Raw genomic sequence first — 15,410 nt, 5'->3', positions numbered from 1 at the left:
ATCAGTTTTGTTGTCCTGTGGGAGGAGCCATAATGTGCTACTTGCTGCAATTATAGACAACTATCACTAAGTGGAATACATAACCAAGGTTTCTAGCATCAGAGACCAAATGTTTAAAAGACCTTTCCACTCTATTAGGCATACAGTTATCTTGCTGGGGGGAAAGGCTGGATTGTCATGGGACAGAAGAAGTATTGAAAACATTTTAATTCTCAGCCATTAGAAAAACAATATGGGATTTGTTATTTGGCAGATAAGAAAGCACATCTTTTATCAGAGTTAGCCTGGTTGGGGAGCCATAGGGGGGAGACAGTGACATTTTTTAAAAGGGGAAAAAATAACAGGTCAGTGTGGGCTGAAAGATTAATGTTGTTGTTTTTTATTGTGGCCTAAGCTTTTATAGCCTTGAATCCACCTTGTAAGATGACTCTGATGAAGGGCATTCCCGGCTACCCAAGTTTGTGACATCGTAAAGTCATCACGGACTTACTGCTTTTGTTACAAGATGTTTCTGCCTAAAAACAGCACACTTTATTGATGGGCTGGCAGACTGGATGGTTGTGGGGAAAGGGATTACGTAACAATCATGTATTATGTATCTTCTGGCTTTCCACAAGGAAAAGGACTATGAAGCAACAGTGATAGGAACAAAGTTATTCCTTTATCAGTCAACAACGTGATGGCAATTTTGAAGGCGTAAGTTGTGATGACCCAAATTCTCAAAACAGAGCCTTCTCAGAATCCCTCGATATTACATTTCAGTCCTAAACAGAGGGGGTTACCGCACTTTGTATTCCCAGCGATGTATTAAGAGTTTGAAAATGTTGTAAAAAACATCACTTTAAAAGGGTTTTTGGATACCACAGCTAATAAACGGTTGGAAGACTTCTTCACAGCTAAAGGGGCCAAACAAAGTGCGAACAGTATTTTTTATAACGTTTTCAAACTCTTAATACATCGCTGGGAATACAAGTGCGGTAACAGCCAATATTAGGTTTGCACCATTCAGGGCTTTTGTGTGTGTGTGTGTGCATGCAAATAAAAGAACTGGCACTGTTACTTGACTAGATTTTGAGCACAATCTTGAAGGGAGAAGGGGCATATTGGCATAGAAGCTGGCTTGCCCCCACACTGACATAAGTGCCCATTTATCCTGGGATAAGGGACACTTATGCTGGCATGGGGGCATTCACGCTGGCGCCAGTAGGCCACGCCACTGTGCGGGGCTCCGCCACTGGTGCAGCCACACTGGAAGTGAAATCCTGGAAGTAGGAGCCCGTGCCGGCATGTGGGGGAAGCATTCCAGGGGATGAAGCTGCCTTTAGGCAGCATCCTAACCCCTTTCACCCCGGGAAAGCCCCCTCGAGTTGCATTGTTGCTACGCCACCTTTTTTGGTGGTGCAGCCTCATTGTTTTCTATGGGGGCATTTTCCCCATTTTACATTTTAAATTGTTTTATTTTCTCCGTGGCAGCCATGAAGCCTCTGTGGAGGCGCCATGGCTGCGCTGCCCCAGGCTGCCACACATCCACTCCTCCTTCAGAAATGAGCTGCCCGACTGAAAGTTCAGGCAGAAACTGGTACCATAACTGCAGCCATCTTGCACACTCTGATCTAAACTAATAATAAATCGAATCTGAAAGGAAATCATAACTGTATGGTACAAATTCAGCTAAATCCCAACTAGAAGTGGTTTGCATATTATTTAGACTCTTAGTTGTTTGGACTTTTAATCCACCCATGCCTAAGAATCCACAGCTTAAGTGAATATTAGGATATGTAATGAACAAGTGTAATTTAGATGAATTTTATTTTATTAAACAAGGCATCCGAATTTAGTCTTTTCAACTACATCTTTAATCTTTATTGATTAAGGTTGCACTATGGATAAATGGAGCCCTGACCTGGATGGCCCAGGCTGATCTCTTCAGATCTCAGAAGCTACGCAGGGTCAGCCCTGGTTAGTATTTGGATGGGAGACCACCAAGGAAGTCCAGGGTTGCTGTGCAGAGGAAGGCACTGGCAAACCACCTCTGTTAGTCTCTTGCCATGAAAACCCCAAAAGGGGTCGCCGTAAGTCAGCTGCGACTTGACGGCACTTTACACACGCACACATAGATGAATGAAAGCTTTATAATGTTGTATCAAGCATCAGATACTATAAAACAATACACATAATTGTATGTTCTATCTGTGACAACACACACATCGACAAACTACACTAGGTTGATCCTGTCAAAATTCAATCTAGCCTAAATATTGTCGAAGGCTTTCACGGTCAGAGTTCATTGGTTCTTGTAGGTTATCCGGGCTATGTAACCGTGGTCTTGGAATTTTCTTTCCTGACGTTTCGCCAGCAACTTGTGGCAGGCATCCTCTGAAGATCCTCTGAAGATGCCTGCCACAGTTGCTGGCGAAAAGTCAGGAAAGAAAATTCCAAGACCACGGTTACACAGCCCGGATAACCTACAAGAACCAATCAGTCTAGCCTAATTATTGGTATAACCATATCACAAAAGCACAAACTTTCTCTTCACCTAATAGAATAAATGAAGGGGGGAGAGAAGAGAAGGTTTTACCAATCGGGATGTAAGTAAGCATTTGACAGAAACTGCATGTGGGCCACATGGTAGCTGAGCAAAGACTCATCCTGTGGGGGTCAATTAAAGAATTCCCTCATCTTTTGCCAAATCTTAAATGAGTACTAATTGGCTAAAGAAACTTAAGCAATCCCTAATTGTTTAATAGGGTAAAACCAACCTCAAACAAAAAATAAAATAATCTCCTCAGCAGATTATAGGTCTGCGGGGCTGTATCAAGACACAAAGCCTAGGAAAACATGGGTAGAACAACACAGGTTTGTATTTGCATACTTGCCCTGCTGTGACCCTGTAACAAAGTACACAGTGCTTAATAGACACTGCTATAACATCTACCAAAATCCCCTTATTTTTAAGACATTAACCCCAAAATAGCTGATATTTTAACTGACAAGAATGCAAAGGAAAGCTGGAAATTTTTCATCAAGTTTTACTCTGTTCAAAAGTGCTTCACTCACATTACCTCAGCATCCTTTACAGCAGCTGACTTATGGTGACCCCATAGGGTTTTCAAGGTGAGAGACATTCAGAGCTGGTTTGCCATTGCCTGCCTCCACATCACAACCCTGTGTTCCTTGGAGGTCTCCCATCCAAATACTAGCCAGGGTCAGGTCTGAGAGTGTGTGACTAGCCCAAGGTCACCCAGCAAGCGTCAATGGCACAGGTGGGGATTTGAACTTAGGTTTTCCAGGTCCTAGTCCAACACCTTAACCACTACACCATGCTAGCTCCCACAGCAGCTGTGTAGGCCAATGCTATTGCCTTATTAAGGGTAGTAGGACTGAGGCTGATCAAATAATGGCTTTTGCCTAAGGCAACCTGTGGAGTTTTCAATTGGGTTGAGATGAAAAACATGGACTTCCTCACAAAAACCATCCAGATGTGATGGTAGTGCTGCCAAGCCCCATGTTAGGGTGGGAGACTCCCTGTCCCCAGCTCCTCTTTCCCACTGCTGCTTTGAGTGGCCATGGGTGAAAAGAAACAAAAAACGTCTGTCAACTTAACATTGTGACATCACTTCTGGGAAGATCTGGGAAATGATTCAGTCCTCTCTAGGAATTTGCTGGAAATTTTTTGGCGATTCTTAGAGAGGGCTGATGGCAGTCCCCTCACGCCCCCAACTCCCTCCATCTACAACTGGTTGTCATGCTCCCCTATGAGTAGGGTTGCCAGGTCCCTCTTTGCCACTGCCAGGAGGTTTCTGGGGCGGAGCCTGAGGAGGGCGGGGTTTGGGGAGGGGAGGAACGTCAATGCCATAGAGTCCAATTGCCAAAGGAGCCATTTTCTCCAGGTGAACTGATCTCAGTCGGCTGGAGAGCAGTTGTAATAGCAGGAGATTACCAGCTAGTTCCTGGAGGTTGGCAACCCTACCTATGAGATGGGGAGGATTCAGATGTCCAGCCCTGAGAGCAACGTTGCTCTCAGGGCTGGACTAAAGGGGCGATGGTCCCTATCTACTGTGACTCAGCAGGGCCCAAATGCAAGCTGCAGCTAGAAACAGGCAAGCTTTCCGAATCTTAGTTCCACTTTTCTTTAATCCTCCACTTTCTTTTCCCTTGTTCTGGGAGCTACAATTCCCAGAATGCACTGGGGGGAAGGAAGCGGAAGAATAAAGAAAGATGAAGGGATGAGTGCAAGGATTTGCTCTTTTCGCACCTGCCAGTGCCTTGTTCTCCACCAGTAGGGCAGATAAATTGGGTTGGTGTAGAAGAGGGGAGAGGGGGACCCATAGAAGAGACCTGAGGAGGATTCTGAGTAGACCTGCTTAGGAGAGCATTGCTATTTTCTCAACAGAGTTTTCCCTTAGTCTGCTCTTCTTCCTTGCCTTTCCCCAACTGCCACAAACTGACTATAACAGACCCTCTCCAGCCTTATAATTTTCAAAATTCCACCAATCAAGGCAAACCACTTACAAACCTGACCAATCACAGGCAAGCTAAGCAGTCAATAATTCCGTTTCGGTTCTGTGTGTGTGTGTGTTCAGTGCCGTCAAGTCGCTTCCGACTCATGGCGACCCTATGAATGAAAGTCCTCCAAAACGTCCTATCTTTGACAGCCTTGCTCAGATCTTGCAAAATGAGGGCCGTGGCTTCATTGTCATTACCCTATGAATGAAAGTCCTCCCAAATGTCCTATCTTTGACAGCCTTGCTCAGATCTTGCATATTGAGGGCCGTGGCTTCATTGTCATTACCCTATGAGTGAAAGTCCTCCAAAATGTCCTATCTTTGACAGCCTTGCTCAGATCCTGCCAATTGAAGGCCGTGGCTTCCTTTATTGAGTCCATCCATCTCTTGTTGGGTCTTCCTCTTTTCCTGCTGCCCTCAACTTTTCTAACCTCCTTCTTTCAAAACTCACCCCCTCACTGAATTTCCCCCCTTTCTTTTTAACTTTAATTAATTAAAGCCCTGGTTTTTTCACACCAGGCAGGCAAAACGGAGAGTTAGTCACTGGGCTCAAGGTCACCCAGTGAGCTTTGCCTCACCCTTGGCCGTAAACCCTTGTCCTGCTCTATGGATCACAGAGGTATTCTTAAATTGCTTAACCTATGAAATAATAAAATAATCAGAGAAAAAATCAAAACAGATTCTACCTTTAACTAGATTTCCACAGAAAGGGAAATCAAATGTTGAATATATTTCTAAACTGCCAGGAGCACCGCTTCTTTTCCAAGAAAACACGAGAGACTTTAGGTCCAGCTTCCATGACCCTCGCAGCCATTACCAACCCCAGCAATCCATTCTGCCAGCTATGTATCTTCATTGAGTTTAATGGAAGCCCGTCACAGATGGGCATTCATCCTCTTCCCCAGAAGGCGTCTCCCCCCCTCCCTTGCTTTTCTGTATTTGATTTTTAATGGGCAGTAGGGGGGGGAGAAGAGGGATGAGGACAGTTCAAAGGTCCTATTATGCAACGAAAAGGTCATCTTTGAAAATACAGTTGGGGGTTGCACAAAGAAATGCAAAAGGCGGGACAGATCTCAAGGGAGGACGTATGGCCCAAATCGCATATGGGGACAGAAATCAGGAAGGCCCAAGGCAGCATTTGCCACCCTCAGAAACAAAAGAAGAGAGACATAATGCATGACGGGCCAGCTTTAAAAATTGTTGGAGCCATGATGTACCAATTAGTAAGTCCAATAAGTAATGTGATTTGGAGGGAGGGAGAGACAATCTGGAAACAGAAATGTAGAGCAGATGGGTGAGAGCAAACAGACTTAAAGGGAAAGATGTAAATTGAATAAGATAGATTCTTAAAGACGGATTCCAGAAAAAACAAAACACAAGTCACATAATGAATAAATAATACAATCAGTGTGCAAGCTTTTGATTTTTACCAAAACTTGTTAATTGGGCTGGATGCTTTTAAAAAAGGGTGGAGAAAAAGACATTCAGGATGCAGGCAAGAGAATCATGTCCTTAAAATAATGTCTTGAATTTTCTCCCCTCCCCGTTTCTTCGTTTCTTAACATCCAGCCTGATGAAAAGTTCTGAAGAACTCAGGAGTTTGCACAATATTCTTGTTGTTGTTATTTTGGTCTTAACCAAAGGTGTCATGTGACTTTTGTTTTGGGATTTTGTTCTAGACAAACATGATTACCTGCATCATCTGTCTATTTCTGAAATCCCAGCCAGATTTAGCAGTTAATAAATTTCATTGACTTAAATGGGGGAAAGTTAAGTGCATAAAACATTCCCATTGAAATCAATGGAAGATACAAGAGCTTAAGTGATTGGACTGTATGCTAAACGACTTGATTATATACTAAGCACTACAGTTCAGGATCATTTGTTTTAACCTGTGGCAAATCTACTCCAAGCTAATCTTCTAAGTATCATTCCAAGTTTGTATGCGTGCACATGGCACATGACAAATCCACTCTCAATAAAAAGGATCAGAGCAGATTTAAAATGAGTAAAAACTGCGATATAAAAGAAACTTTAAAAGAACATAACACTCACTCACATAAAGAAAAAATGAATAAAATAATGAGTTTGTGGAAGTATCAGTGCTAATGGCACAACATCAAAAATTATTGGGGAGGACCCATTCGTTTGAGGTATAGCATATATTTTGCATTAATTAGACCAGAAACTCAGTTCCTGACATTTCCAGTTAAAAGGCTATTGGGTTGCAAGGCTAGGAAAGACCTAGAACAGGGGTCTCAAAACTGCGGCTCCAGAGCCGCATGCGGCTCTTTGGCCCGTTGAGTGCGGCTCTCCGAACTTGGTTCAGAGCCCCTGCTCTTGCGCCCGCTCAACTGTTGGGCGGTGCGGGCTTCCTTTGGTAGACCTGGCCTCCGGCTGAGTCCTATTGGGAGGCCATGTCTACCCACTGGCTTTCTTGGCGGTAGACCTGGACTCCGAGGAGGGGAAAAAGTCCCCCTTCAGAGGCCAGGTCTACCAATTGGCTTCTATGGGCCTCCGGAGGCCAGGTCTACTGCCAAGAAAGCCAATGGGTAGACCTGGCCTCCCAATGGGACTCAGCCGGAGGCCAGGTGTACCAATAAGCTTTTATGGCGGTAGACCAGGCCTCCAGACGAGGACTCCGGACGGGGAGGGGAAAATGGCAGGGACTTACAATTTAATTTTTATCAAAAATAAGATCACTATTAAGTATGATATCAAGTTTTATTCAGTGTACCTACAGTTTAATTAAGACTTAAAACTTTAATTAAAGTTTATTAAGTTAATAAACAGTGTACCTACCTATATAGTTTAAGTTTAAGAAATTTGGCTCTCAAAAGAAATCTCAATCGTTGTACTGTTGATATTTGGCTCTTTTGACTAATGAGTTTGCCGACCCCTGACCTAGAAGAACCATTGCTTGTCAGAGGGAGAAATGGACCAATGGACTGCTAACAAGCCAGTTTTATCTCTTCATTGATTCAGCAGCCATTACTCAAATCAACACTAAGGTTGCCAGGTCCCTCTTCGCCACTGGCAGGAGGTTTTTTGGTGGAGCCTGAGAAGGGTGGGGTTTGGAGCAGTGAGGGACTTCAATGCCATAGCGTCCAATTGCCAAAGTGGCCATGTTCTCCAGGTGAACTGATCTCTATTAGCTGGAGATCAGTTGTAATAGCAGGAGATCTTCTGCTGGTACCTGGAGGTTGGCAACCCTAATCATCACTCTCAGACCTATTTGCATGCCCAGCAATCTACATACCTCCCCCTATGAAAATGGCCAAGGACTGCCCTGCTTAACTGGCCTGGGAGAAAAGGGTTACAATGGTATGTGGGTACATGAAGGTGGTGAAGAATGCCATAGCTCAGCTTTGGCAATACAATGTGACAGATAATGCAAGACTCAGAGAAGCAGGCAAGGTGAGGCTCTGGGTGGATCGAAAGTAGGACACAGCAAGGGCCAAGAGATAGAAAGGTAACATGCAGCTACTCAATAAGAAAGGGTGTGTTGGCATTCGCTCACTCACTCAGTAGCAACTTGTATTTACAGTCACATTTTCACAAATGTTCCCAACATTTGGTGAGCAATGCAATTCATTAGTATTTACTAATCATAACATTTTCGCCAATATGTCTCTGTTAAAGCCTCCTTTCCTCGAAGCCTACCCTCCTCCTTTCCTTTCATTTGCTTTATCATACGGCTTTGTAAGACCTCAGCAGATGAGGGGGAAAATAGTATAAAGGGATTCTTCTTGAGCTGGCTGAGACGGGCGCGGGGGCGGGAGAGAGAAGACTGCAGAGAAATGGGAATCACCTTCCTTTTGGGGACAAGAGAGGTAGGTAGAAAAGGATGTCGAGGCTGGGTATCAATTTTTGTTTTGATGACAGTGCCCTTCACAGGGTTGTCAGAACAATATAGAAAAAAATACAGTCATACACCCCAGAGAGCAGGGGGTTCTTCCCGAGGCCTTATGCAGCAGCAGAGGGGAGGGAAAGCAAGAGAGAGATAAAATGCTTTTCCAGTAGCCCATCTCAACTCACAAACGCACACAGTCTCAACTTCTTGGAAGGGTCAAGCCCTGTCTATTCCCTAGCCCCATAATGAAAAGCTAATAAAAGAGGCTAATAGTAGCAATTTCGCAAAGCAACTTGGTCAGGAGGGTAACCCAATTTGTAAATGACTGGCATCAATCAGTGGGGAAGGCAGTGTACAGTGAGTAAATGCTCGTGTGGTCCAGGAGGAGGCAGAAATAATACAGCATGGAAATTAAATTAAAAAGGCTCTAAGGCTGCCTTCCCAGTCTGCATGGGAGCCAGTGAGATAGAGTAATGCATTTACGGTTGCCAACCTCCAGGTACTAGCTGGAGATCTCCTGCTATTACAACTGATCTCCAGCCGATATAAATTTTCTCCTGTTCACCTGGAGAAAATGGCCCCTTTGGCAATTGGACTCTATGGCATTGAAGTCCCTCCCCTCCCCAAAGCCCACCCTCCTCAGGCTCTGCCCCAAAAACCTCCAGCTGCTAATGAAGATTGAACTGGCAACCCTAGCTGCATTAGGTGAGATTGCGGATCTAGCATCACTTTTCTCACTTGATGGTGTAGACAAGGCTTCACACGATGACTGCAATCTTGGCTAGTTTTATTTGTGATCGTAATGTGTGCTGATAAGTTAAGGGAATCCAGAATTCAGCAAAGGGCTGGGAGGTACTCGAATGCCAGTTCTACCAAAGCATATCTTGGATGTGTGTGGAAGAGACAGATTAAATAGAAGGGAACACAGAAAGGGGAAAGGAAGCAGAGGGGAAATGGAAAATGTTCCATAACATATTGAATGTACACCCAAGGGTCAATCGTGCCACAAAGCAATAAAATGCACAGGACAGGGTAGATGGGAGTGGAGGTAGAAATATGGCTGTGCGTATAGTAATCATTTTGGAGAGCTTAAAACTCCAGAGGCAAACAAGGAATGGAGCTGTAATAAATGAAGGTGTCTTCAGTAGTTTTTAGAGATCCAAAGGCACACTTTTAATCGAACTTTGTCAGTATCTAAATGGCCAAGGACACCAGAGCATGACCTGTGGCAAAATAAAGACTCGGGGAAAAATTCTATGAACTAGAAACAAAACTATTGCAAATCTAGATGAATGGAACAAAACGTTCTTCGCATTACTTAGGGGCTGTCAGCATATCCCACTCGCTGAATGAAGGCAGCTTGCTAGAGCACTGCAAGATGTTTTCACCATGCTGCTGTGTAAGGCAAACTGTGGCTTATCATGTGGTACAGTAATGCGCAAATCTTCCGCACCATCTCACCGGCAAAGTTGCTGCTGTCATGGTAACTTCATGTGATCCTCAAGACTATGAGCTGATTCTGGTGTGAAAGGGGCATTACAGTCTGTTACATATATAACTCGATTCTCAGGTCCCCCTATATTATCTCTGGTCAAATGGGTTTTGCACAGCCCAGTTTACCAGATATAGGCATTCCCCCATCCATCTTTTCTGTTAATAAAAACGGGGTCCTCTTTGGCTATGCTGGGGATCATGGAAACTGCATGGGGAAAAGCCATGTGGGGTGGAGGCTGCACTAAGAAGGGGAATTGAATGAGAGTGAGTGAAAAAGCTGGCTGGATCCAACCTACTGCATTTATATTACTGTTGTTATGAAATATTTATACCCTGGTTTTTAAAAAGTGATCAAAGCAGCTTGTTATACCTGTTCACAATAAAAACCACAAGTTATGAAAGAGAACTGAAACAGTCCAGCTAGCAGAAGAACTTATCTGATGAGGTCAGGAAGGCTCCCGCATGGGTAGGGTTACCAACCTCCAGGCAGTGGCTGGAGATCTTCTGTGATTGCAACTGATCTCCAGGCGACAGAGATCAGTTCCCCTGGAGAAAATGGCCATTTTGGAAGGTGGACTGTATGGCATTATACCCCATTGAAGTCTCTCCCCTCCCCAAACCCCGCCCTCCTCAGGCTCCACCCTGAAAATCTCCAGGAATTTCCCAACCCAGAGCTAGCAACCCTACGCATGAGTATCATTCTGTAGCATATATATAAAACAGATCTTTCAGGATGGAATTTCTATGAATGGGCTGTTCTGGTGATTTTTCATGTTTGTTGAAAGTTTGTTGTCCAGGTGTGGCACAGCTCTCCACGCAGTTACCTGTGACTCTGGCGGCTGGCCATGAGGTTGTGGCAAAATCAGGGCTGATGGAGCCCACCCCCTATGCCCACCATCAGTACCAGGACCGGGCTGGGTGGCTGCAGCAACATTGGCGAGGCAAGAAAAGTCCTCCCCACACCCATATGGCCTGGCAGAACAGTATGCTGCGTCAGAAGCAGCCAAAGAAGGCAGGCAGGGTAAGCCAAGGCAGACACACCTGCCAGGAGCAGCCTTGAGGGGGAGTAGGAAGGAGGCCTCACCAACACATGAGGGACAGCAAGCCAGGGTGACACAACCACCACAATAGGGTTGCCAACTTTGGGTTAGGAAATTCCTGGAGATTTGGGGGTGGAGCCTGGGGAGTGAAGAGTTTGGGAGAGGAAGGACCTCAGCAGGGTATAAAGCAGTAGAATCCACCCTCTGAAGCAGCCACTTTCTCCAGGGGAACTGTTATCTGTCATCTGGGGATCAGTTGTAATTCTGGGAGATTCTCCAGGCCTCAGTTGGAAGTTGGCAACCCTACCACAGGCAACGGGGGCTGGAGAGGGCTGGGGGCAGAAGCCACACGAGGGGCCTTCAGTCAGGTGGAGCAGGGGATGGTAACTTCCTGGGAGCAGCACCAGCCAGCAGGAGGTTATTTTGAAGCCTCAGATCAACTGGGCCTATGGAGGAGGGAAGGACAGAGGTAGGCGTATTGGCCCCGAAACTGGGAGTGAGCCAGGCCTCACCCATAATTGGAGGGCACTGGCAGAGCCCAGGGTGGCCCAGCCTCCATGTAGGCCTTTATTAGGCATGAACTCATGCCTAATTAAGGCCTGGGGACTGGCCGTTGCTCAGTGGTAGAGCATCTGCTTGACATGCAGAAGGTCCCAGGTTCAATCCCCGGCATCTCCCGTTAAAGGAACCAGGCAAGTAGGTGATGTGAAAGACCTCTACCTGAGACCTTGGAGAGCCACTGCCAGTCTGAGTAGACAATGCTGACTTTGAGGGACCAAGGGTCTGATTCAGTAAAAGGCAGCTCCATGTGTTCATGTGCGTTCAACCCAAGGCAGTCTGGGAGGACAGGTCTGGGCACACCTAAGTAATCAGAGGGTTGACCAAAGGTTGGGGAGAGAAGGCTAACCCCTTCCTCTCCTTTGCTGAGACGCATGTGGGGTATGCTAAAGAAAGAGGATGCGCCCACCCTGGACCCTCAAGAGACAGGGTTTGACAACTGTAAATGATTTTTGTTGGATCTATGGTTGATTTTTGGGTTTTGAGTTTTGGGTGGAAAAGGCAGAGTATAAAGATAGTAAAAAAAAACAACCCTAAATTAAATCACAATATAAAACCAAAGCAATACAATAAAACTCATAATTTAAATGACCCAAAGAAAAAGAAAAACCAGAAGAATGAAAAACTAGAACAGAAATTAATGAAGGCGCAAGAAAATCCGGATCTCTTTGCTGGGGGATGAATACGAACAACAAAGATGCTCAGTGGGTCGTCCTAAAGAAAGTGTTACAAACACAGCACCATGACAAGAAGAGGTCCTGTCTTGGTCACCACTTTCCTCGCTTCTGAAGAAGGAAACCCAGACAAAGGCCCCCAATTACGATCTTAATGAACAGTACACAGCCCAGCATAGATGCTGATGGCTTTCAGTGGAATAATCCTAAGGAGACTCACAAAGCCCATTAACCTCAATGGGCATAGAAATAGGGCTGCCAGGTCCCTCTTTGCCACTGGTGGCAGGTTTTTGGGGCTAAGCCTGAGGAGGGCGGGGTTTGGGAAAGAGGGGACTTCAATGCCATAGAGTCCAATTGTCAAAGCGGCCATTTTCTCTAGGTAAACTGATCTTTATTGGCTGGAGATCAGTTGTAATAGCAGGAGATCTCCAGCTAGAACCTGGAGGTTGGCAACCCTACATAGAAGGGTATTACTCTGTATAGGATTGCACTGCATAGCATGTTGCCTTTTGTGGGGACAAAAATCATCTGTCTTCTTCTTTCAAAAAAAAAAACCTAAGTGAAAAAAGAATGCATTTCCCTTTGCAGAATGTGAAATAATTGCAAAGGCACTCTTCACTCCGTTGTGAACAGTTCCTTTCTCTTTTTCTCCTCCCCTCTCTTTCCCTGGCACTTTTAACTGGGTGAGTGATTGCATTAATTTCTTTCTTTTACCTTTTAGAAAAGCCTGCAAGTCTCTGCCCTTATCTTCATTGATTTTGCCTTCCAGAGAGGAGAGTGTCTTGCTCACATCACTCATGACGACCGAAATGTTGTCAACCTTCTTCTGTAGCAAAGTCAGTTTCATCTCCTGGCTGCTAATCTGCTCATTCATTTTCTGTGCAATTGCTAGGAAAGGGGAAGAAAAGAAAAAGAAAAGAAGGGAACAAAAGAAAAAAGTCAGCAAATTAAATCACAATGGGAAAAGCAAAAAATCTCAGAAAAAAATTCAACAAATGACTGCCAGAAATGGAGCTAAAAAGTTTCTGGGGTTATTAATAGGAATGAACGAACTTGATTTTTGTCATGTATCTTGACTTATGAGTGACAACCATATAAGCACAGCAGCAAATAATTGCTGAATAATCCATATTCATTAGAGAGTAGTTATAATTCCAGGAGAGTATATTGAATAGTTAGCAGAAATTAATGAGCACAAGAGAAGCTTCCCCCCTATGTAGTAGTTACCTATGGAGGATTCAGTTTTACCTTTTAAATGAATTCATTATACTCCCGTCCACAGGTGAAGAATTCATTTAGGTTCCATAGTGCAAATGATAACTTGTTCTGGAACGCTTAAAGGGATAACTTAACCCTGGCAATTAGGGCTGTGCTCTGGAGATACAGAGCACCCAACTTTTGCACTTCTGTTTGCCTTCTCTTTTTATGCTTTATTCCAATTTCTTTGTATTCTTCTTCCCAAAATGAACCTTTGTTTCAAAAATGTGCTTCTGGCAAATTTCAAAGGCATCTTGAGCCCCTGGCCTTACAAATTTTTACTCACTGCACGGAGAGTCTCTTCTCTGGTCCCAGATACCCAAGGTATCTGATGACGCCTACTCAGCAAAGCTTGATCGATTCCCTGCATTAAAGCTTTCTGTGGCTCTCAAGTGGAGCTGGGCGAAACCCTCTCTGCCCTAGGAAATTTCACTAGCCTTACTGAAATTAGTAGTTTTGCTTCTCCAGAAATCTTGGGGATATCATCTTTGCAGGGACTTTGTCTCAAAATTAACAACTCTACTCCGCACCAGCAAGGAACTTCTTGTGTTCTTACAATTATAACTGATAACCCTACAAGGACCAATGTCAGTCCTAGAATCAATCATGAAGCCTCAGGATGTCATGTAAGATGAATCACCCGCTCCTCCCTCTAATTCCTCCATGTATAACTTTTGCTTTGCCCTGAAAATAACGGCAGCAAGTGCCATCTTAGGACTTAGGACAACCCAGTATGGTTTTCAAGACAAGAGACAAACAGAGGTGGTTTGCCCTTGCCTGTCTCTGTATTGTGACCCTGGACTTCCTTTTTCGTCTCCCATCCAAGTACAAACCAGGGCCGACCCTACTTAGCTTTTGAGATCTCACAAGATTGGGCTAGCCTGGGCCATCCAGGTCAGGGCAGGTAGTAATAGGGGACACAATAATACCAAAACACTAGAAGGAAATCAACAGCGAATTCTAAAAAGCTTCTTCAGGTGCTCTTTAAAGGAGAGAAGGAAGAGCAACGTGAAAGGACCAAGTTCCACATGGAAGAGCCTGCCAATTTAAGGTTGCCACCTTGCTTTCAGGATGCCATATGGAGATCTTTAAAGGTCTAACTGGATGAAGTGTTCTCCTAAAGCCGTACATCTCCTCCCTCCTGTTTTGTCCCCCACTGGCCATCCATCGCCTTATATTACCCACTGTAGTGAACACAACTCCAGGTGTACCATGCAGCAGGTAAGATGAAGTGCGGTGTACAAGATCAGGGAGGCAAGGGGTGAGAGGACCCCCTCTGCCTCATCTTCTGCTTCGGCAGGAGATTAAAAGGTTTGCATCTGGAATCCAGGTTGTGGGCGACCACAGCAAAGATGTGATTACCTGATATGAACAGTGCCAGAAATGAATAAAAATGGACATCAATAATAATTTCATATAGGCCGGCAGATCACCTGACCTTATTGCTTTTGTAATGAAGTTAGTGAATGCGGGAAGGTTGACCGGGAATATGACGTTTTCGCCCATCAATCACTGTGGTGTTTGCACAAACCTATAAATAACCTGTTTTGCCCCCCCCCTTCACCTTTCTGAGCAGCCCCCAAAAGAAACAAGATTGCGAGAGCCTCCAGTGCTTCATCACATGGCTTTGGGTGGCCAGGGGGATTTCTTTTGTTCTGTTTTTAATAAATAGTGCTGACAATGATTGCGTTATAGACTGTAGCAATTACAGGGGCTGACCTGGGCTGCTGAGGTCCTGCTGCTGCTGATACGGCAGGCGGTTTTCCAGTGCTCCCCCGTTGACAGCGGCGTTGCTTTCGGCCTGGTTGCTGTGTATAAGCAATTGATCCTTTTGGGCTGGAAGAGAGTGGGGAAGAACATAAAAGCCAGCAAAACATTCAGCGTGACTAATTCATCCGATACTCAGCTATCGTTGCTGCGGCTCCTAGGTTCCCCCACCCTGTACCTCTTACTCAGCAGACTCCTAATCATTTGTGCTGACTCCTGAGTTAGCTGCTCTGCCCATCTGGACCTCATGCTATGCTACCAT

The 15,410-nt window shown here is 45.0% G+C and overlaps 1 protein-coding gene across 1 annotated transcript in view; it reads right to left on the bottom strand.

Moving 5' to 3' along the window:
- Nucleotides 1-15,410, bottom strand: part of MMRN1 (multimerin 1) — a 76,169-nt gene that overhangs the window by 18,705 nt on the left and 42,054 nt on the right. The window contains exons 4-5 of the mRNA XM_056855646.1: nucleotides 15,101-15,217; nucleotides 12,839-13,012 (exon numbers count right to left, since the gene is read on the bottom strand). Coding sequence (XP_056711624.1) covers nucleotides 12,839-13,012; nucleotides 15,101-15,217 — 291 coding nt within the window. The remainder of the gene's footprint in view (nucleotides 1-12,838; nucleotides 13,013-15,100; nucleotides 15,218-15,410) is intronic.

The sequence above is a fragment of the Euleptes europaea genome, chromosome 9 (genome assembly GCF_029931775.1).
Source record: "Euleptes europaea isolate rEulEur1 chromosome 9, rEulEur1.hap1, whole genome shotgun sequence".
NCBI lineage: Eukaryota > Metazoa > Chordata > Lepidosauria > Squamata > Sphaerodactylidae > Euleptes > Euleptes europaea.
Note: the sequence above shows the minus strand (reverse complement) of the source record. Positions and strands in the feature narration are given on the sequence as shown.